Source organism: Sprattus sprattus, assembly GCF_963457725.1.
Source record: "Sprattus sprattus genome assembly, chromosome: 5".
Classification (NCBI taxonomy): domain Eukaryota; kingdom Metazoa; phylum Chordata; class Actinopteri; order Clupeiformes; family Clupeidae; genus Sprattus; species Sprattus sprattus.
The window spans coordinates 44,122,981-44,146,290 of record NC_137924.1 but is presented as its reverse complement, the minus strand read 5'-3'; the positions used below and the strand labels follow the sequence as shown (position 1 = coordinate 44,146,290).

Here is a 23,310-nt window from a genome sequence, read left to right as displayed (position 1 = left end):
GTGATGACTCGAGGGAGGTTTCACAATGCACTAGACACTATCCTTGTCTCCCAATTGTTGTCATCATATGCTCCAGGGCCAGCAGCCTTACGTGCATTGATCTCTCTTAAAATGCTAGCTTTAACAACTCTTAATCAACGCTTAAAATGCTAACTCCTACACTTTGCCGGCTGTCTGTTTGGGTCAGATATTTTGCAAAAAGACACAGAAATGAAATAGAGGAGGGACCACAACCCCTTTTCTGTTATCATGAAAAAAGACCACAGAACTGGTCAACTTATGCGTTTGTTCTGTACTCTACTGAACATCTAGAACACCCGGTAGCTCACAGTGATGAAACCTCTGTAGTTAACAAGGTTTAGGTCTGGACCATCACTCAGTAGTTCCTAAGTATTAGCTCTTTCACAGACACAGTCCATTAACACCACAATAACAATCAAGGATAGGAATAAAATATTCAAATGGAAGTAGACACAAGAATAAGAACAAATAAAGTTTGGCAAAACTACATCACCCAGTTGTGTTAAGTGGGCATTAACTTGTCTTACTTGCAGAATATACCCCCACTGTGGCTCAAAGAAAACTGGGTCAAAGCTGCCTGCTTGTGTAATTTGTGGGTGAGGGGAAAAAAACAACAGGAAATGGTTCTTCATGTTGATACCACATCACATCACATGGTAGCATACATTTACTGCTTGGCCTAAATAAAATGTAATAAACGAGGTCGAACTCTTTTTTGCTCAGGTTATTTTATTAGGCCAAAATGTACTTTTCTTTAAAATGGAGCTCTGTTCACAATTGAAAGTAAATAATAATGGGTATTTTTTTTTTCATGTGACGTGATAAAACAAAATGTTTTGTGTTTTGTGTGTTGTGTTTGAATGTGTGTGTAGAGTTTTGAAAAAAAGGACCTAAACCAAACCAGATCCGCGCTGGGCAATCTGTGCTTACCCCGCCCTTCAGGGCCTGATTTACTAACATTGCGACCGCAACTTAATCTGTGCCTTTGCTAAGGCGCACATTAACGCACTGTGTTTTTCCGCATTTTCCGTGGTATTTATCAAACCAGATCCTTTAGTGTTATTTAGCGCACCGTTAAAAGACGGGAGAAATCGCCTGCATGTTACTGCCACCATGGAGATTCGAGGAAGGGAAAACGAAGGTTCAGCGAAGAGGAGATAGATATAGAGTGGGGAAAATAAGTATTCGAACCCCTGGCGATTTCACAAGTTTGGCCACTTGCAAAGAAATGTGTGATCTATAATTGTAATGGTAGGTGTATATTAACAGTGAGAAACAGAATATCAACAAAAAAATCCAGAAAAATGCATTTTTATAACATTTATGACTTTATTTGCATTTGATGCAAAAAATAAGTATTTGAACCCCTAGCAAAACTGACTGACAAAAATGACTTAGTACTTGGTGGAATAAACCTTGTTGGCAAGCACAGACGTCAGACTTTTCTTGTAGTTGGTCACTAGGTTTACACACTTCTCAAAGTGACAGTTCTGACAAGCTGAAATATGTGTGGCAAGAAAAAAGAGGAAGTCAGGGGTCAAATCAAAAAACGGCGGGTGGTGTGTGCCAGTAGTTATGGCCCAGTCACAACTCGGTTTCTTTGATTCTGAAGGTGGGTAGTGTGTGACCTCAAATATGGAACTCCTAAAATGATGGCTGTTACACCTTGCTGCCTGTGTGTTGGGTCAGATATTTCGCAAAAAGACACAGATATGAAATGTAGGAGGGATGGTGAGGAGGACAGACGTCAGGTTTAAAACCCCATATGCTGTCTTTGCCACATGAATCCACAGGTCCCTTGTTATGTAAAAAACATGACATTATATGTGAATAAAGCAGGCTCAACTTCAAGAAGATGCATGAAAAAAATGAATACGAATAACTTCAGCAGTTAATCATCTAACATCCGTTCCTCTACTCAAGGAGAGTTCTCACAGTCAAACACAGTCAGACCTATTTCAGACCTATTTCTGTGAACATAACCATAACCCCTTCTTCCCCTTCACACACAGTCCATTAACACCTCAATTACAATCCAGAACATGAATAATTTTTCAAAGGAAAGTAGACACAAGAATAAGAACAAATATAGTTTGGCAAAACTACATCACCCACTGTGTTAAGTGGGCATTAACTTGTATAACTTGCAGAATATACCCCCACTGTGGCTCAGAGAAAACAGGGTCAAAGCCACCTGCTTGGGTTATTTGTGGGTGAGAGGAAATGGTTCTTCATGTTGATACCACATCCCTACACACGGTAGCATACATTTACTGCCTGGCCTTAATCAAATGTGATATAAGATGTCCAACCTTTTTTTTGCTGAGGTTATTTTTTTAGGCCAAAATAACCTTTTCTTTAGCATTATGAATTGTGAATAATGTTGTTTTTTTTTTTTTTTTCGTGTGAAGTGATACAACAAAATGTTTCGTGTCTTGTGTGTGGTGCGGTGAATGTTGTGTAGAGTTTTGGAAAAAGGCACCAAGTTTTTGAAAAAACCTCACAGGCCATTTTCATCAGAGGTTCTACTAATAAATGGTTTGCATTCTAAGATTTGAGTGTTGTTTTGAAATCCAGACACCTAGGCACTATTTTAACGATCAGAAACGCAATTAGGACAGCGCCAAATGCAAGTAGCTGTGTGGGCGGCTCTATGGCGCATTTGCTATTATAACGGCGAAAAAAACACACTTGTCAAATGTCAAATGGGTTGGTCCAAAGGAGGTTACTCAGCCATAGGTGTGGTTTGGGCGTAATATGCAATAAACCAATCAGAGCGTCATCTCACATTCCCTTTAAGAGCGAGGAGCGCATATTCCATAGCGGCTTGTTATTATAATGGCTGAATTACCTGGAGGAAGACCGTGAGGCCACCAGAACGTGTGTTGCCAGAAACAATCACGGCAATATTTTCCTATGCTTGTTTGGAGAAATGTTTCTACTTTTTATTTCTCGTTTGTATTTTTTCAGTTACTAGCATTCGTTTTTTGGTGGCAACATATTTGAAATAAAAGTCACAAAAACATACTTTCCGATGTTTTGGGTTCACCCTCACTGAATCACTAGGTTATGTATGCATGGTAATAATATTGCACCCATCGGCACATGCAGTTCAACCTCACGTCTTCTAAAGTCCTCTAATCTATCCTCATTTATGTCATTGACACATCCATGATTCATGGCAATGTTGTGTAAAACACTGGGGGGGGGGCACGTATGTGAATATGGGTGCAGTCTATAGCGCCAAGGACGCCAGTGAACCCATACTTCTCCCAGAACGCCTGCTTAGCTCTCTCTTGGCTGTCGGGTGTTACGGGAAATTTTATGAATTCCCCAGCATGTCGGACTAGACCTGACGTAACTGCATGTAAAGCCGAACTTATTGCAGACTGTGATAGGGACAGTGTGTGTCTGTCCCCAGCTCATCTGCCAGGAGATGGCAGACATCAGAACCGCCATTACAATTAACCTGAATCATTTGGGTCAATGTGTACGCTAGATGTATGCCTATTTTTAAAATATCTTGGATATGGACATCACAATGATTTCCTCATGTGGTAAATACTTTATTTTCCTTGTAATTATATATGGCTTGCCAAAAAATTGGTGTAAATCTCTCGTGTAGACGAGAGAAGTAAAGTGTAGCCTACTGTGCAGCCAAGCACGCATCCTTAAAATAAAGTCTGAATACGCGCCACAGACTCTACACAATGCGCCTCTGACATTAGACTAGGTTTTTACCGGTCTATGGCGCACTGGTTTTTTGAAACTGCAAAATACCACTTGCGCCTGAGAAACGCCTTCTCAGGCGCCTCGCATTAATATACAGCTGTGATAGGATCTTGCCACTGCTATCTATCAGCATTGTAATATAAACCAGGACTGAGAGTGCTCCTGTTCTCCTGTGGGGGCTTAAAGCTACCTGAGGACACCACACAGTTATCAGAAATGAACTAATTACCTAACTCTGGAGTTGCATATAAGTATTATTCAACAACAACAACAGGCCTGTCGGGCTCACCCACATCCTGGCAGGCCAGAGAGAGACACAGGCCCTCCCTCAGAGAGAGAGACCGTGCTCCCTCCCAGACCTCAGCAGACGACAGAGAAGCAAAATGAAACACATCACACAAGGTTTATATAGAAAGAAGTTAGCGTTCTCTGACTATTTGTCAGCAGGGATAACCACGTGGTGGTTCTCTGATGTCTGAGGTCATCTTACATCTTACATAAAAGCCATGTTCCTGCTTACATAAGCACCTGATTCATACAAGGTAGTTATTAATACAAGGCACTTGATTAATACATTCATACTTGATTAAAGTCAGAGTTTCATATTTCCCTATCAGGTAAATGAAATGTTTACACACCAAACCTACTGTTTTTCAACAAATCATCCTTTATTTCTATCAGTGAAATGACACATGAAAGCAGGTCTGTGTTTTAAAAACACCTCACAATACAACAATAACAGTAAGAAAAAGTGAAAAAACAAATGATACTACAGATGCAAGGCTAATTAAGTTCTGGTAATATACCTGTCACTTTACTTTAATGATGACTACATTTTGTTAATAGGAATATTGTTGATGACCACCTCTTTTCCATAACTCTGTCGTGATCCTCAGACACAAACTGAAGAGATTATCATAGGGGATGAGTTTGTACCTTCATTAAACATGGGACTGAAGTATGGGTAGAGAGTCTCAGTGAAGGTTACATTAGTGTAAGAGTACATCTGATGCCAGGTGTCTGCATCATAAAAGGAGACCAGGCCTGTGTCATAATCCACAAACACCCCCACCACCCTCTGGGGCTTCTCCTCCAGGGGGAGGCGAACAGGCGGCCTATCTTTTGCCATATACTCAGTCCCATTTCTCAGCCATATTGTCCAGTATCCATACGCAGGGTTCAGCTGTACTGTCCCCTTCCTGGTAATGGACTCTCTGGCTACTCCCATGGTGTTCAACTATACCAGCTCGCAACTCCGCCGACTTCACCCCGCAACCACTCCTGGGCTAAACAACCCCATCCTCAAAGAACTTGGACTCCTTCGCCGCCCTCGCTACATCCATAGAGGCTCCGGAAGAAAATTCATCGACCATAATCAGCCAAGCTGCTCGGAGACGAACATCCCATCTCTCTGGTCACCTGTTGCACGTCTGACGCGCCATCACAGCGCCGTAGCCTCAGCCAACAACAACACAGGAAACATCGTGAGATCTCTGCACTCCAACGTGGGAAACACCGCGAGAGCCCCGCACTCACTGCTGAATGGATTTCGTGGAGTGGATTCTAGTCACTGTGCCAACACTACCACCCACGGATCTAGAAAAAATCTCCGCCCTCTCAGAAAACACGCACCCTCCCCCCAAAAACAGAAGGCTCTCAAATTTGCCTCCCTTAACATCCAGTCCCTCACAAACAAATCTCTTATATTGAATGAATTTTTATCTGACCATGACATTGACATTTTATGTCTTAGTGAAACCTGGCATCACAGTGGTGACTACCTCTCCTTAAATGAAACGGCTCCTGCAGGCTATAAATACATCGAAAAAGCACGCAGTTCTGGTCGTGGTGGGGGGCTGGCAGTGTTTTATCGGGACACTTTCGGCCTTGTTGAACTGCAGGTCCCTGTTTCCCCATCTTTTGAATGCTTAGCTGCCAGAATCGTCACCCCTCAACTTCTGATAATTGTTTCTATTTATAGACCACCCAGAGCTAACCCTACTTTTATATCTGACTTCTCAAATCTCCTCACAACCCTGTGCCCCACCTTTTCCAGGATGGTGGTACTTGGTGATTTCAATATTCATGTAGATGCCCCCAAGTGCCCGCTGGCCGTTGACTTCCTCAACCTCCTTGATTGCCTCCCGCTCACTCAGCATGTACAAGGACCTACCCATAAACATGACCACACCCTTGATCTTGCCATCACTGCCGATGTCTCAGTTTCCAACACCCATGTCCTGGAGTTAGGCATATCTGACCACAGTGTGGTACTACTGGACACTATTGCTACACCACCTGCCCCCAGCAGCAAGCGCTCCATCACCTTCCGTAAGATCAAGGACATTGACCATGCCCTGCTATCAAATGCTCTCTCTTCTGCCCTGACTGAGCCTGATCCTGCACTCTCACTTGAAGAGAATGTACACCGCTACAACCACACTCTTCAGGATGGCCTAGACAGGTTTGCCCCTGAAAGAACGCGGCTGGTGTCCTTCCAGCGCTCAGCCCCCTGGTTCACTGACCATCTCAGAGCCCTTAAGTCAGAGGGTCGAAAAATTGAGCGCAGATTTAGGCGAACTGGCTTAACTGTCCACAAGCTGTACTTCAGAGAACATCAGAAAATATATTCCTCTGCTCTTAGAGCTACCAGGGCATCATACTACTCCACTCTCATTGACTCTGGCCATAATAACCCAAGGCACCTCTTCTCCACTATAAATCAGATGCTCAAACCTTGCAGCTCCTCCACCAATACTCCCTTCTCTGATGACTGCAACCGCTTTATGGACTTTTTCAAAACAAAGGTCGATAACATCAGGCGCAACATCACCCCCGACCAACCTGATCCTCCCTCGGATCTTGCCCCCCGTGATGGCCCAGCCCTTGATCATTTTGCTGAGGTCTCCCAAGCTGAGCTGTCCAGCATTGTTTTAAAAATGAACTCCTCCACCAGCTCTTTGGATCCCATCCCCACATCTCTATTGAAAGCTTGCCTCACAGCCATTGTCCCCACTGTAACCCACATAATAAACAGGTCCCTATCTACTGGTGAAGTTGCCCCCTCCCTAAAACTGGCAGCCATCAAACCTGTGCTTAAAAAGCACAATCTGGACCCTGAGGACCTCTCAAACTACCGTCCCATCTCAAACCTCCCCTTCCTAACAAAGGTCCTGGAAAAGGTCGTCTCCCTCCAGCTGCATAATCATCTCCACTCCCACCAGCTTTATGAATCCTTCCAGTCTGGTTTCAGACCTTCCCATAGCACTGAAACTGCTCTGGTGAGGGTGGTAAATGACCTCCTAATGTCATCAGACTCTGGCTCACCCAGCTTACAAGTCCTGCTGGATCTAAGCGCTGCTTTTGATACAGTGGACCATACTATCCTGTTTCGGCGCCTCCAGGAGGTGGGAATTACAGGCACTGCCCTGGACTTCTCTTATTCCTATCTCACAGGACGGCAGGAATATGTTGCCCTTGGCAATGTCACCTCCAGCATTAGGTGCGTTACCTCCGGTGTCCCCCAGGGGTCAGTCCTGGGGCCCCTGCTTTTCTTAATTTACATGCTACCCCTGGGAAACATACTTCGAGGTCATAACATCCCATTTCACTCCTATGCAGATGACACACAAATCTACATCCGAACTTCACCCGACAAACAACAGGCACTATCACAGACTACCAAATGCCTGGATGACATCCAGCAATGGATGAGCAACAACTCACTACAGCTAAATGGTGGCAAGTCTGAAGCCATTCTTATTGGCACGCCCCACCAAATAAAAAAGGCTGGTATCACCCAAATCACCATAAATGGCCACCCCACCCCTCTCTCCTCACTCGTCACAAACCTTGGTGTCAAGCTGGACTCTTCATTGTCCTTTGATTCACACATCAAATCCATCTGCCAAACTTCATTTTACCACCTGAGAAACATCTCAAGGCTGAGACCCTCTCTTCCCAAACATGCTGCAGAAAAGCTGGTGCATGCATTCATCAGCTCCCGTCTGGACTACTGCAACTCTCTGCTGGCAGGTCTTCCAGCAAAATCCATCCAGAGGCTGCAGTATGTTCAAAACAGTGCTGCCCGGGTTCTCACCAAGACACGGAGATCCGAGCACATCACCCCAGTCCTCCACTCCCTCCACTGGCTTCCAATCAACCAGAGAATACATTTCAAAGTCCTTCTTCTAGTTCACAAGGCCATAAACACCACTGGTCCGGCCTATCTCCAGGATCTCCTCACCCCTCATCTCTCACCAAGGACTCTTAGGTCCGGACAAGCAAACCTTCTTGCTGTTCCCCGGACAAATATGTCCAGAATGGGAGATCGTGCCTTCTCCTCGCTGGGGCCACGACTCTGGAACAAGCTCCCGGAGAACATTAGGGCTTTGGACTCCATCACTTCTTTTAAATCCCACCTCAAAACCCATCTTTTTATATCTGCCTTCTCCTAAAGTCCTGGTTTCTGTTTATTTTATTTTTTTTTCTGTATTGTTTTTGAATGCACTGTTTTAATTTTTTTAAGCACCTTGAGACATCTTTGTTTGTGAAAGTGTGCTATACAAATAAAATGCATTATTTATAATTATTACTCCCAAGCACCAACTAGTCTTCCCCTTGATCTGAACCTCATAGTAGAATCGGCCAGAGGAAAAACCCTGTTTTCCCAAGACACCTACAGTAGGACTGAACCTCTTTGCGCTGTCACAGAGTCTCTGTCGCGTGTCGAGTTGTTTGCCGTCAGGGGACAGCACGAGTTTCAACTGTGCTGTATCAGGATCCAGGGTCACATCCACTAAGATCATAGAGAAATAAAATCGTTTAAAACATCACTCAGATCTCTATTCAGAAAGTGAACTTAAATATTGCAACTACAACAAGAGCAATAGTAATGTAATTTGATCATTTAGCACACTTTTATCCATGGAGTATATTTTCATCAGTATGTGTGCTTCCTGCGTACTGAGCCCATGACTTTGGGGATTGTTCAAACTTGCGCTTCTAGTTGAGTGAAGAGGAAAAAGGAGTTCCAACCAGAAACAAGAACTTGAGCCAAAAAGTGGCACCAACATACCTGAATGTTTTTTAATCTCCATCATGGATTCTATGAAACAAGACAAATAATTTCAAATCCTATGCAGGCCTCCCTCTCTGTAATTTGACATCACATTTTTGCAGAAAAAAACTCCACATTGATAACATTAACAGGAAAGTCATGTATTACAGTGAGGTGATGATGAGAAAAATAAACCAAAACATACATGTTTGGAGCCCACAAAGGTTTTGTGATGCAGCTGTTAGACTATGTCTGCCAAGTGTCAGATAAGGTTGTTGATGTGACCAGGGTGTGATTTGTCCAAAAACCAGAGGGGGGGATGTTTTTTTTTTTTTTTATCATAAAAAAAAAACAAGCAATACATAGGCCTAATTCTCTTCAAATTAACAATAGACACTATTAGGTTACATTTTGAACAGTATATAAAATCAACGGACTTCTCCTGGGGTAGGTCATCCCCTCGAACTTCTTCCACTGTGACTGCCTTAAGTTGTGTAGAGGTTAGAGATTTTTTTGCGCGGGTCCTGTTAAAAAGGACGATATGCTGCTCTGGACTCGTTTCATTGTACAGTAGCCTAATTAGCTGGCTTTGCTAATTTCCGTGTATGTAATGTTATTGTTACAATGTATACAATGTGTTTAGGCTATGTGCATGGGGACGTTCAAGAATGCCGACAGTTCGGGTAAGGTGAACGTTAGTGCCAGCGATGTAAGCAAGTGTAAGACGCTGTCACAACCTGTCTGTTTTTTCATTGTTTTTTTAATAATTGAGGGTTATCCCCCCCATGTATGAAATTCATCCAGCTGAGGTGGGGATGTAAAAACCAGAGGGGGGGGTAAATCCCCACCATCCCCCCCGGCAAATCGTACCCTGGATGTGACGGAGAAGAGTGTGGTTCTGGTACCTTCTGGCCTTGTGTGCATTCTATGCTCAAAAATATCCACGCCCTCTTTCTGTAACCCAAATTCTGTCAATACATTTCCTATCATGCAAAACATGAATTTACTAAATGGGTTCTTGTCAGCAATATTTACTCACTGTGTTTGACGAAAAACCTCTGCAGTTCATCTCTCTCTTTAGCCAAAGTATTGAATCTGGCATTGTCTGGGATGTCGTGTTCTTGAGCATACCGTATTGAGTCTGTAACTGGGATTTCTCTCTGTCCAGGTTGTTGAAACTGGTTTTTAGGTAATGTTTCTCCTCTGTTAAATCGGTGTAAAGGGCCTGAAGCTGGTGTTTCTCTTGAGCTTGGTTAGTGTGACTGAGCTCTAACTGATGCCTTGCTTCCGTGGTCTTGATGCACTCTTCTCTGTCTGCAGTGTTCTTAACAATCTGTCCTATGATGACAGCCAACAGGAGAACACACAACAGCCCAAGGAACCCCACAGCCAACTTGTAGAAACCTGAACATAAAATGTACAGTCTCTCCTCCAACTGTTTATCTCTCTTTTTCTCAAACATACATATGAAAACTCACACACACAGACAAAACACACAGGCACACAGAGTGTGAGTGAGAGAGAAACAAAAAGGGGGGGAAAGGAAAGAGTCAAAGAGAGTGAGAAAGAAAATGTCCACAATTACCAAAGATTCTGAAACTTTGAGCTTCCTTGATGTCTTTGCAAAAGTCATAGTTGGTGTCTCTTGGTTCATCTTCTTCACTGGGAGGTCCGTTTACTCTGTGTAACACACAAGGCTCATTGCATGTTACATGAACGGGAGTTCCGAAGCCAGGTTGTGTAACAAAAGGATTTATTTAAAGTATAATAGAACAGTCAGTGTAAATGTAAGCAAATAAAGGTGTGGTGTAAGCGGGTGTCAGAGTAGTGTACATGTGTCCAAAACAAACAACATAAACGACGCGTTGATCAGAGAGAGCCCCTTGCACCGTCCGCCATGGCCCTCATATGGTGGAGCTCATTAGGTCTTCATTCCTCACACCTGCGGGCACCTGCGCAGACTCTGCTAATCAGCTGTGGAAGAACACAGAGCAATGATAGCAGGGGGCGGGGCAGACCAGGCTGGGTCGTGACATCTGTAAGTCTGGGCCTCTTCTAGAATGTTCTCTGTCATCTCCATCCTCTGGTCTCTGTGGGGTGGGACTGTCCAGAGGATAACATGCACTGATAACAAAGTCAGAAAGGAAGCTCGGGTGTGTTTAAAAATCAACACCGTTTGGTTAACCCTTCAGAGACCACTATTACCAGATATTACAACACATAATGATTCATAAATCTAATTAACATTAGATAATAGCCTATCTCAAATCCCATTTATGGACAGCTTTGGTTTGGAAAATTGAAAACAGGGCCTAATTTAAAAAATCGTTGTAACGCGTTACTACCCACCACTGCCGTTCGGTCATGCAGGTATATCAGACTTCGGCCCCGCAGCATCACCCTCGCTATCGCTCGATATTTTCTAGGGAAAGCATTTCAAATGTGTCACGTGAATACATTAACAACTGGTTATTATTCTGAATTGTAGGCTAGAAGTTAAGTTCGTTGAAAATTGCTGTACTGCACTCGTGGGATTTGTTTTACCATGTTGTGGTTGCTATAGTAACAGTCAACAGGTGGTGTGTTATTGCCTTGCGCTTTTGGAAACATTTGAACTTAACTAGTCCTACTTCGCTCGCCACCTTGTAACACATAGTCTAAGAGATTTATGTCTTAGAGGTTTTCATTAAGATTAACTACGCTGTAAGTATAAAACGTGTGGCAAAATTCTAGTATATCGTGCTACATTCCTTAGGCTGATCCTATGCCTCCTAAAAAAACCGAGCGTAAGCCGAATGTCATGGCTGAGTTACCAACACCACCCGAATCCGACAAGGATAGCTTGTTGCAAAAAGAGTAGGTGTCAAGTATTTGCGTTTCTACTCAGTATGGTTTATCGAGAGCCATGATGTGGAATCTTAGCTATAGTAACGCGACCTATTATCCCGCGGGCCACCAAAAACTCCGCTTAACAAATATGTTTTTATCAATATAAATATTGTTTAATGAATCAACCTTACATATTTCAGAAGTGACAGGTGTGTAGAACATGCACGAAGTCTTGTTTGACTCTCAGCATGAACATTTCTTAACGTATTTTCCGATTTGTTTTGTACAGTCGCGAAATGGCAACAAAGTTGGCGACGACCTATTATCCCGCATTGATGTAAAATGCCGTTGGGAATCAAGCTCAACAAGAAAAAGAATTTACACCGAACGTCGCGAAATCAAAATTCTACTATTTGTATCAGGCTGGTTTGTACATGCAGTATTACAACACTATCTTATACACTTCAATACGCTGTATATGTGCCATTTTTGCTACAAAGCTAATTTAAATACCCTTTTTGGGCAGGGACTTAAGTTTTCCGAAATCCGCGATCCTGGATGACACCAAAATCAATATTAAGTAACGTGTACCAGCGCTTGCGGGATAATAGGTCGTGCGGGATAATAGGTCGGGCTACGATAACATGTTTACATTTTGGGGACACGTAGGTACGACATTCTGACCAACACACTGCTGAACCTCAAGAGGAAACTTGAACAGCTGTATCCTTTAATGCCTGCATCAGCTCCCAAGCTGGCATTCACATTTTACGCAAATAGTGAAATATGTTGTGACCATCTTTGAATTGTTCAGTACTTTGCAAAGTCCTTAACGCTGCGCCAATGACAGACGGAAAGAGAACGAGTTCCTTCAGAATGAAGCCAACCAGACGCGCATGGAGAGTGTAAGCAATCCTTAAGGCTTTTTAGCGCAGAGAGAGAGAGAGAGAGAGAGAGAGAGAGACATTGTAATTCGTGGTTCTCCACAGCACGAGTACATGGCATACGTGTCCAAGAGGACCCAGAAGCGTCAGAAGGCCATAGTCACGTTAAGTGACCAGAACCATCAGCAGCTGGAGAGCCTTAGCGAACAGCGAGAGAAGCTCCTGGAAAAATACGAGGAGCAGGCCAGCGGTGAGATGACATGTCTGTCACAATCTGTGAGCAGCGAAGGCTGCTATAGGTCTCGCCATTACGCTAGAGTTGAGCACACGTTGCACGTTGTTTGAACTGCTGTAATAAGAAGTATAAACCTACTTAATATTGTTTTTCTGCCATTTCATTATGCTTATTATTTAATTTTCCCATAGTTGTGTTTACTGTTTTTTTTAACTAATGTTTTGTAAGTTGCTTTGGACAAAAACATCTGCTAAATACCTTATCTTAACCTAAAAATGTAGTGACCTGCCTCACACCTAGAATGCACCTGTACCTCTAGGTCTATGTTGAATATAGCCTACCTTATTCACCCTTAAATGATTTGTAAGACGTAAATGAAACAACCAACATGTGTTGGAAGACTAGCAGATTTGAAAAAATAATATTTGTGAATGCACAGTTTCCCTTCAATGTCCAATCAGTTTAAATTGACCACCTAATAACCTCTGTTTTTTTCCTCTGCATTTGTCAGAACTAAAGCAGAAAATCCTGGAGAAGGAAAATGAGCTTGCACTGCTGAACATTGAGATTGCTGATCTAAGAGAATTTAAGGTACTCTGCACAAGTAAAAGTTAAAGGATTATTATTAAGGTTTAGACTTGTTTGATCTTGCTTTGGCCTACTGCAAGTGTGTTTCCTTTTTGTCTGTCACTAACATCGATTCCATGTCTGTTTTAATGTTCTTTCATTTTGTATTAATTTGTTGTGTATGTGTTTCTTTTTCTTTGTGTGTGTCATTGTTGCTGTCTCGCACTCACACACAACAGAGCCTGCAGCAGCAGCAGCTCAGCCGTATCGCCGAGCTGGAGAGGGAGGTGGTGGCCATGCGCTGCTGTCACTCGGAGTCGCTGCAGGCCCTGAAGTCGGACTTCCTGACGAAGAAGGAGCGCTACCAGAACCAGGCCCAACAGGAGGTCAATGACCTCGCCCTGGCAGCCAACCGCGTGAGTATGGCATCAGCAGCCAACAGCGGAGAGCAACACCCTTTTTCATTTTTCATTTGATATTGCTCATTAATCTCCCCTCCACCCAATAAAAAGGAAATGGACGAAAGGTTAGGGTTAAATGAGAGTCAATTTCCTGCTCTCACCCGCCTGGTTGTCTCCTCTGCTCCTCCACACCACAACACATACACACATCACATTTGAAATGCTGAGTAAAATATCAGAGTATCAAAAGAGTGCTAAGGGCCTGCTATGTTATTCAAGACTGCGCAAATTGTGCAAAGAAAAACATTTTAAGGGTTAGTGTTAGACAGGTGACAGGGGGTACAGACCAGTAGCTAGGAAACAGTGTAGATCAGTGTAGTACCCACTCTAAATATGCCTGTCTGTTACTTTGGATGTAGGTGCTAGAGTAGCTTGCTTAAATTAAAAGGTGGAGCTGTATAGACAGAGTTGACATCCACAAAGTCCATTCTTTTACCCACATCTGACACACACACACACAAATTAATACATTTGCAAACGGCCATGTCTCGTGCGACCCTCTCCTCCAGGAGGCGTCCGAGTGTCTGCTGTCACACACGCAGGAGGTGGCGCAGGAGAACGTGTGCCTGCGCACTGAGCTGCAGCAGCTCATCCAGCGGGCACATGTCCTGCGCACCCACCAGGACCGGCTGCAGGCCCAGCGCCGCCAGCTGCTGATGGAGAAGGAGTATGTGCAGGAGCTCCGCCGCCTGCGAGCTGTGCCGCACTCCCGCTCCAGGCCACAAGGTGGCTCTAACACTGTGCAGCTGGACCCAGCAGCCACCACCACAGGATGCTGAACCGTGAACACAAGAGCATGGGACAAGTGTAGAATAGCGTTTTTTAGGCCCTACTATTGTTTTTTTTTGCACTTCTCACTGGGATAAGAACATTCAGCACATTAATCTTTCTCCTGTTACAAAGCACCATGATACATACATTTTCCATTGTGCCATTGGAGTAAAATGATATATGGATTCATACTGTATTTGTATGGGTTGTGTAACGAAAAATAATTATTTGGCGAATGATCTATAACGATGATAAATCTTCTGGTCATTAAAAATTATGCTTAATGTAATATTTGAAATGTGTGCTTGAAAGAATCAACAAACGAAAGAGATTTTACACAATATTGAAATACAATAATATTATTATTTTTAGAATCACCTATGAAGCAGTATATAAAGCCTCCTCAAGATAAGGTGAAAAGTAGCTTCATCTATTGGAACTTGCTGCTTCACATGGTATGAAATGTGTTCTGTTTTCTGTGTATGATGTTATGCTTTGGCCCTACTTCTTTCGTTCCGCCTGGTCCACCAAACGATTGACTGTCACTTTTCAAAAAAGGGGCCGTATTAGAGTATTAGAAGGGCCTCTTCCTCTTCTGCTGTGCAGTGGTGAAGGTGTGAGGTGCAGAGGTTCAGAGCTAAAACTGCAGACAAGACCACGTGGGCCGCAGTGGTAAGTTCCCAGTGCATGCTTCTGCAAACTGCGTGACCACTCTCTCAGCTCAGCCTTCACAGTGGGCCACATGGACAAGCATTCTCCTAGTTGGAGGAAACAAGTCAGTTTGGTGTGACCTGGATAAGCATAACAAAATTAGACCGGTGCATACATTTGTGCACCCCATCAGAAAAATCTCATCAATATTTACTAGTGCCTCCTTTTGCAAAAATAAAAGCCATTAGATGCTTCCTATAGCCTCTGATGAGTGTCTTGATTCTGGATGAAGGTAATTTGGACCATTCCTCCTTACAAATCATCTTCAGTTCACTTAGGTTTGATGGCTGTCTAGCATGGCCATCCCGCTTCAATTCATTCCATACAGTAGATTTGTAATAATATTCAAGTCTGGGGACTGGGATGGCCATTCCAGACCATTATACTTGTTCATCTGCATAAATGCCTTGGTAGATTGAGCAAATTATCATGCAGCCTCAGAGGGGTGCCTAAAGTTTTTCATACGACTGTATATGGGCCATTCAACCGAATTGGTGCAAAGTCAGGTCGGAAATATTTTGAAATTGTGTATGTTTTATTTCCAAAACTTTGTCCTTATGTATATTGTACCATATCTAAAGTACACACATCTAGTAAAAGAACTGTCAATTTTTATATTGTATTTTCAGAATGTGTTGGAATGTTTTTCCTATTCCAAAAATTGTCACTACCGAAACATCACATTTACTATAGTAATAAAGTATTAATATTGATCATGTACTTCCTGTGTAGGAAAAAATGGTGACATACAATTTCTTGGTATTCTATTGCATTAATCATTTCCAACTCCTCTCTTGCACTGTGATGCAATGCAGTGCCAATGACAGCTGATAACTGGTAAACCAACTGCTGCCTTATCTTTTTGATGCATTGCCCTTTATGCAAAGTGCATCTTGAAACACGTAAAATGTATATGGGCCATTGAATCGGCCAGCAAGCATCACACCTTTTAGCAGGATGTTATGGGTGTTATTATTGCGTACTACAAAGGTGTTGCTTGGAGTGCAGGGCCACTTGTGTTGAAGTCTGTTATTCCCCATAGGCTCCAAACCCCAACATGTTTATGCAATATATGGTGGCAAGGTTTTATGTTTGTATGTTGCATCGGCACCTCAGGACCACAGGTTTTTGTTTTTGTATTTTGCACATCAGAGCTGCAAGTTTTTTGTTTTTGTATTTTGCACTCCAGTGCCACTGTAAAAACTGATCTGCCTCCACACTTAATCCCGGATGCCCAGAGTGTCCTTATTTTGGAAGTGAGCTGACTAAAAACAGAACAGGATGTGTCGCGAGTGAATAAGGTGTATGTCGTATCATACAATTGGTTTCTCATCAGGTTTTACCCGACACTAATATATATGCAGAGCAAACAAGTCTTTAGTCATAGCTCATGTGTAAGTAGAACCTCAGCCAGGGTCTTTATGTATTGGTATTGCATATTCATTTGTTTGTCTTTTCCACTATCCTGAATACCTATTCTGCTTTTACACAGAATTGCAGATTTGTTTTTAAAAGGATTAATAGCACCACAGCCAGCCGCTCTACAGTTTCAGTAGCCTACTACTGTAATGCATTTATCTTACAGAGCAATGGCTCAGTAATCCATCCCCACACAACAATTCACACAAGTTCTCATTTGACTTCTCTTCCTTGAGAGGGGTTGAGACCTCTTCCTGCAACGTTACATGGTGGCAGAGTTCACTTAATGCTGAGGAACAATGAGCTATTAAGACTAATTATTTCTACTCTAAAGATATTTAAGATGGGATCATGGGCCTTTAATAAAATTAACAAGATCAAACTCAGTTATTATATTATTTTGCCTTTGGCTGTCGATTGAAATGTTGCATCAACTCCAAGGACATACGAGCCCTATCTCACGGTTCCAAATTCACCTTTCCTTCCTCACTGAACGTGACCCTGACTCCTGCCACCGCCCATACAAAACTCATCCCATCTGCTGACCGTAGACAGGTTATCGACGGAGGCGCGCCACGAACGTCGCTCTCAGCAAAGATAGTTTCGGCACAGAGCCCTGTGTCCTGACCCTAAAGGGCCTCATTCGCTGTAGACACTATTGCTAGTTGCTGGATCACTGGAACCGTGACTGGATTGTTGGGCTGCGCTGGGAGCACGTCAACCGGAGCGGCTCGTTAAAGGCTTTCTAGTCCTGCCGGGCGGAACCTGCTACCAAACCGCTACCACGTCCAGTTGCGCCATCGTTCAGCTCCGAAAAGTCAACCAGCGCTGGAGTGTTTCTGAATTAAAACCTAATTCAGGGCCTAATCAGCTTCTACGACGTGGAGGACGATTGTATTGCTCATTTTATACATCCGATATTGCTTCACTAAAACACTCTATCCTGTTTTCAACCCAGGGGTCGGTGATGTGGTAGCCTGACGATGTCATACTCATGATTCTAGTCAGAATATGAGTCTGATACCGAACCTTTGGGCTGTCATTATGGGGCGTGTTTCAACGAACCAGGAAAGAAAATGCCTATTCGCTGAATTGGATACCTAGAACCAATCAGAGCAACGTAGTAGCCTATTACCATCTGATAGATTAAACTTTTACCTGATCCCGTAGGAAGGACGGCAAAAACATCTTTTCAATCGACAAATGCCTTGATCGCGTTTCTCTGTTCCTCTTTCAAAATGAATGCGCTGTCAATGTCTGTTGAGATATGCCTGCTCACGTTAATTAATTAGCATTAAGGCTACAAGCTACAGCTAGTTTAAATGGGTTTTTTGTGTACACGTTAGCAATGATCTAACAATAATGGTCTAGAGAGCTTTAGTTAAGACAAAATATACTCTGCAACATTCGTGTTGCACATGCACAACTAACCGAGTCAATGTAGACATTAAAAAGTCGTGTAGATAGCTTAATTCACATAAAATATTCCCCACTAAGCACCCGAGACGCGGCCATCTGGTCGGAGTTTGAATCTACCGGTTAATTTAACTCAAGCGTTGGTATCTGTCCATCAACGTATAAAGCCCGCCCTGACAATTTGATTGGTCCGGTTTCATCCTACCGATGAAACTCTCTCCCAATTAGCCCAGAACCAGACCAAATCTCCCTGACAAAAAAAATTGTGGGCGGGGTTTGGGCTGGTATCCAGGCTAGTGATGTGGAGGACTCAACCCACAAATTAGCCTGTCAGAGGCCAGAAGCTTGAAGCCTATATGCTTACTTAATACGGCGCGGTCCGGTTGCTATGGTACAAACAAATACGGGAAGAAGAGAGTAAAACTAAAGTCGGTGTATTGTATGTGCACTGTGCAGGTTGCTGTGAATAACAAAATGTCTATGTCTGATAAGGTTTTGGTTAAGTATTTAAGCTATTTTAGTATAGCTACAGGATATAGATACCTGGCTGACTGGTTGTTGGAGATGGATGATATGTTATCTTGGCACACAGAGATGGGTAGAGAAGGCTTTCGACCAGGGAAGCAGTGAAGCATATAGGGTGGGTCTCTTGGGACCAGTCCGTGTCTGAAGAATCATACAGTCATAGGCTTTGAGTAGCCTGGTGACGCCAGCCTACGTATTTCCGCCTGAATTGATTTCAAGCTCATACTCAGTCTGGCCCAACCCCATTGACAATCGTCTCCAGACCTCAAAATTTTGCAGGACCAATCAGCGAACAGTTCAGAGCTGTGACGCAAAACTCACCTTGGAGGAAAAGACAAGAAAAGCTATCGGAAAAGTTGTCTCAACTCTCGAGAACATCAGAAAATTAAAAGGAGAACAAGAGTATTTTCTTGTAAGTTTTATGATGGGAAAGGACGTCGTAGCTCTTCTCCCAACTGGCTTTGGGAAGAGTTTAATCTACCGAATGCTTACTAAACGTTGCTGATTGGTTAAGAGAACTCGAATGATTTTAAACCTCAAGATAAGCACCCGCCCATCTCGGAAACCAAAATGCATTGAGTTGGCCCAGACTGAAAGACGGAATGAAATGGAGTCCCAGGCTGGTAATGGCCAGGCTAGGCTTTGAGGTGCTCAGAGAAAGAATTTCTAACTAGAGTATCTCCTTTCATGAGGTGTGTGCTGATTTCCCTCTGAGCTCTGTGGTTGTCCTTACATCAGCTTCCTCCAGACCTCACTGCACTATTCAGTGTTACATTAAATTTGGATACTTCACCATACCTGTCAATAAAACTGGACCTAAGCCTGTGCATTTTTGCGTGAATGAAGGATAGATCCTTTTTATTTTTAAAGAAGTAGCAGGGACATACACTATATTATGTGTGAGTATTAAGTCTTAGTTTGACATAAATTGGTAAGTACAGTTACCCATTACAGGATGTACAATTTTGGGGGACTATTACTGCTGTTATTCTTTGATAGAGATATTTTGTCCAAAATAAAATATTAGGTTCTCATGAGCATGAGTGCTGAATATATTTCACTTTTGCGCAATTGGATTGTGACTCACAGAAGCACAGGCACTGACAGGTAATAAGAGGTAGCACTTTCTTTATACGCATTCTCACACATACTGCACAGTCATCCACATACAAAGACACAATATAGGTATTCCAAAAAATGTGCATTTGTTTCATTATTATATATAAATTATAAAAATAAAACATATACAACATATATGTACAACAGTTAAATGGATTCTGCACGTCTGTAAAACAGCTGAAGAGAAGGTAAACTCTTGAACAGTCATGTTTACAACATAACGAAACAGCTTACGCTAACAATTTTATGCACAAGATCCATGTCTGATTCGAAACGATCATAGATGTGTATGGGACGTTTTGGGTGACCGAGGGGACATTCTTGACTTGGGCTACTGCCACCAAAGCTCTGGCCTGGTCGCATCCACTATATTTTAGATGGAGGTGCGTAATGGGAGTTGAAGCCTTTCTGTTGTATCTGTAAATTATTGTTAACTTGCTGGGGAAGTGTTCGTACCTGTGACCAATATATGCTGACAGGACAAGCTACATTATGCCACACATACAATTCTGAGTATTACCTTCTCAAATGCTTAAGTAAATAAAACCAAAAAAGAATACAATGGAGAAAACACTGCCGTCAACACAAGCAGAACTGTGGATTTATAAACAGTGGCATTCTAGAGAGAGGTTCCCCCTAGTGGCAGAAGTAGTCCACTGTCATTCACAGCAAGAGGGCTTCTAAAATAGGTCGCCAACAGATACAATATGACCACAAAAAAAGGAGCGACAACGTTCTCTCTCGCTCTTCTTTCTTTAGACTTTAGACATTTGCCACGGTCATCATTCGTCAACATACCTCTATTTTTGGATACTTACTTAGCACCTCAGTTGCAATCTTGCTTTGGTGGTCTGCCTGTCCATAAGAAAAACAGATTTGCTTCTAGTACTTCCTGCCTGCCCGTCATTCTTTTGTAGATTAATTTCTATTGCAACATATGGGCCACAATCTCATATGTCATTTTTCTTTCTTAAAAAACAACAACATTCCCAAACACCATTACATGAACTTGGTCCATAGAACTGTAGACAGCAACATACAGAAAGGGTCTGCATTTTTTTGTGTGATCTTTCTTAAGGGTGCAATTTGACCTCTTCATACACGTAAAGACAGTTAGTTAAATTAAAGAAAGACGGAAAAAATAGATTTGTCATTGTCATTTATCAACGCCTGACACCAAAAAAAAAATCACAGATCCTTCCAGCCAAACAAGGGTAAAGGGACCATTTGCCAACAGAAACAAACACTGTATGGCCTTCATGCTCTTATCAGGTGTGGCTTATCAGCTCCTGCTTTTTGTCCAAGGCAACCAAATAACATCCTGGAGGAATGGGCAATCTCGTTGCCAAGGTGCTGAGAGTTTCCACGGAATGGTGTGAGATAAACAACTACAGGCTAACAACTGGCTCTCATATCCTGCTTTGATTACTTTGGTCTGACTGCAGTTGCATCGCTAGGCAGCCAGTCCTGTAGTGTGAATTTAGGAAGAATCCCCTCAAGTCGGTTTTCAAGTCCTGGTCGAGTTCAGTCTCGACCCAGCAGGCGTAGGCTCCTGCGGGCGAACTTCCTTCGTGAACTCTCGCGGACTCTGCGGTCTTTGGTTTGGCCTGTCAAAAGCACTGTCCGTTGACCTCTTCCTCAATTAGTCCACCCTCAACTCAGCCTTATTGGTCCAACTGTGAGCGTGAGTTCATGTGTCACGGGTCTCACTGTCCTGGTGTCCCTGGCAGTAACCCCAAAAGGTGCACGTCGTCTCATGACCACCAAAAGAGGGGTCTTCCCCCCCTTTTCCATGGCCCTCTAACATGGCGGAGAGAAAGTAGAGTGTGTGTGCGTTTGCACCACTCACAGTATAACAGAGAGTCACAAGTGCGAGATGTGTAACACACATACACATACAGGAATGAAAGGAACAAAGAGAGGCAGGGAATGGGAACGGCGTGGATGGTTTACGTACAGTCAGCAAAACACACACAAGTGTGTTTCCTGTGTGGACATCTTGACATGTTTACAGGTTTGTGGGTACGTGGAATATGTTTGCACACAAAAAAAAACACAAACACAAACGCCAACCGCACACAGACACCCCAAACACAGTCACACACACACAGTACACATGTCACTATCAGCTCTTGTTTTATGGCTCTGTGTCCTGTTCACAGTGACAGAGTGGCAGTCAAGGCTGTGGCTGTCATCAACTCATCTCTCCATCCCTCAATCTCTTTCTTTCTCTCTGCCATGTTCACCCCAATCCCTCTCTCTCTCTCTCCCTCTCTCTCTTTTACTCATTCTCTTTCTCTCAGATGGAGCTCTCCTCACACTGTGCCAGCGGTGCTCCGCGGAACGCCTGCAGTGCAGCCAGCTCCTCATCCAGGAGGCCCGACAGGCCCTCGCCCATCTCCGAGAGCCCCTCCGACAGGCCCTCGCCCTCCTCACCCTCGGGCCCCGGCCTCTCGCGCCCATCCAGCCCGTGGTGGTGTGCCAGCTTGGTGCCCGACTCGGACAGCTTGACCTCACCGCTGCTGCTGCTGTTGCAGTAGATGTGCGGGCCGTTGTGCCCGTGGTCGCTGTGCCCGGTGTTGCGCCCGCCGCCTCCTCCTCCGTGGCCGTTGAGGGTGCCGTTGCGCTTGGTGAGTGGCACAGCTTCAGACATCAGGCTGGCGCTGCTGGGGGACTGGGGCGTGCCCGATGACGGCAGCATATCTTGTGTCTTCTCCGAGATGGAGGAGCTGTGGCCCGCACCTTTCCCGCCGCCCCGGCGCTGGCGCAGTAGCAGGCAGAAGATGCCCGCAGCGCCCGCCAGCATGCCCAAGACGAACAGCAGCAGGTACCAGGCTAGGAAGTGTCGGCCGCCGCCAGCCAGGGCCACGTTCCCCCCCGCGGTGGGGCCCGCCAGGGTCAGGTGGTACGCGGCGCGCTGGCAGGGGGGTTGCCCGTGCCCGCCCTCCTCGCACAGGCACACGTAGTTGCCCACCGTGACGGGTGTCACGTGCACCACCAGGTCGGACAGGCGCTGGCGCCTCAGGCTTTGGGAGTCGTGTTGCCAGAAGCAGGGGCGGGGGGAAATCTGTACACAGGGGAGAAGCACACGGAGGCCATCCAGAACACGCATCTCAGTCACCGCAGGAGAACAACGACCTGCAGAGAGAGAGAGAGAGAGGAGAGAGAGAGAGAGAGAGAGAGAGTGAGGGAGAGAGAGAGAGTGAGAGTGAGAGAGAGAGAGAAAGGAAAAAGAGTGTGTGTGTGTGTGTGTGTGTGAGAGAGAAAGACATAATTGTTATGCCTACTATTCTTACTATACTATACTACAGAAAATAAATCATAATTGTGGCTAATAAGACAGAGGGAAGAGATTAGTGATTTTGGAGGCCTCAGATAGTAAATGTATTATGAGCACACAGTTCAGACCTACCTTCTCCAGTGTTACATTGGCTCAGTGGGTCTCCAAGCTCTTCATCTCCGAGCCTAACACAGAAACATAGGATTAACAATAACACATTATTTGAGTGTGTGCGCTTATGTTCTGTGTACACGACTGTCTCAGTACACGTTACTCTGTGC

General features: G+C 44.0%; 3 protein-coding genes across 3 annotated transcripts in view; 1 reads left to right on the top strand and 2 right to left on the bottom strand.

Moving 5' to 3' along the window:
- Positions 1 to 3,872: 3,872 nt before the first annotated feature.
- LOC308366226 (zinc-binding protein A33-like) lies at positions 3,873 to 8,561 on the bottom strand (the record flags this gene model as incomplete). Its single annotated transcript, XM_080839861.1, has 3 exons — positions 3,873 to 3,943; positions 4,690 to 4,975; positions 8,349 to 8,561. The coding sequence occupies 3 exons, from the start codon at positions 8,559 to 8,561 to the stop codon at positions 3,873 to 3,875; spliced, it is 570 nt and encodes a 189-aa protein (XP_080695987.1).
- Positions 8,562 to 9,480: 919 nt separating this feature from the next.
- ccdc166 (coiled-coil domain containing 166) lies at positions 9,481 to 14,567 on the top strand (the record flags this gene model as incomplete). Its single annotated transcript, XM_080839860.1, has 8 exons — positions 9,481 to 9,495; positions 11,568 to 11,668; positions 12,311 to 12,364; positions 12,492 to 12,546; positions 12,631 to 12,775; positions 13,272 to 13,351; positions 13,567 to 13,743; positions 14,298 to 14,567. The coding sequence occupies 8 exons, from the start codon at positions 9,481 to 9,483 to the stop codon at positions 14,565 to 14,567; spliced, it is 897 nt and encodes a 298-aa protein (XP_080695986.1).
- Positions 14,568 to 22,048: 7,481 nt separating this feature from the next.
- sema4f (sema domain, immunoglobulin domain (Ig), transmembrane domain (TM) and short cytoplasmic domain, (semaphorin) 4F) overlaps positions 22,049 to 23,310 on the bottom strand; it is a gene marked incomplete at both ends in the record, with an annotated part of 64,928 nt that continues 63,666 nt past the window's right edge. Inside the window, 2 exon segments of the mRNA XM_080838488.1 lie at positions 22,049 to 22,887; positions 23,162 to 23,214. Coding sequence (XP_080694614.1) covers positions 22,049 to 22,887; positions 23,162 to 23,214 — 892 coding nt within the window.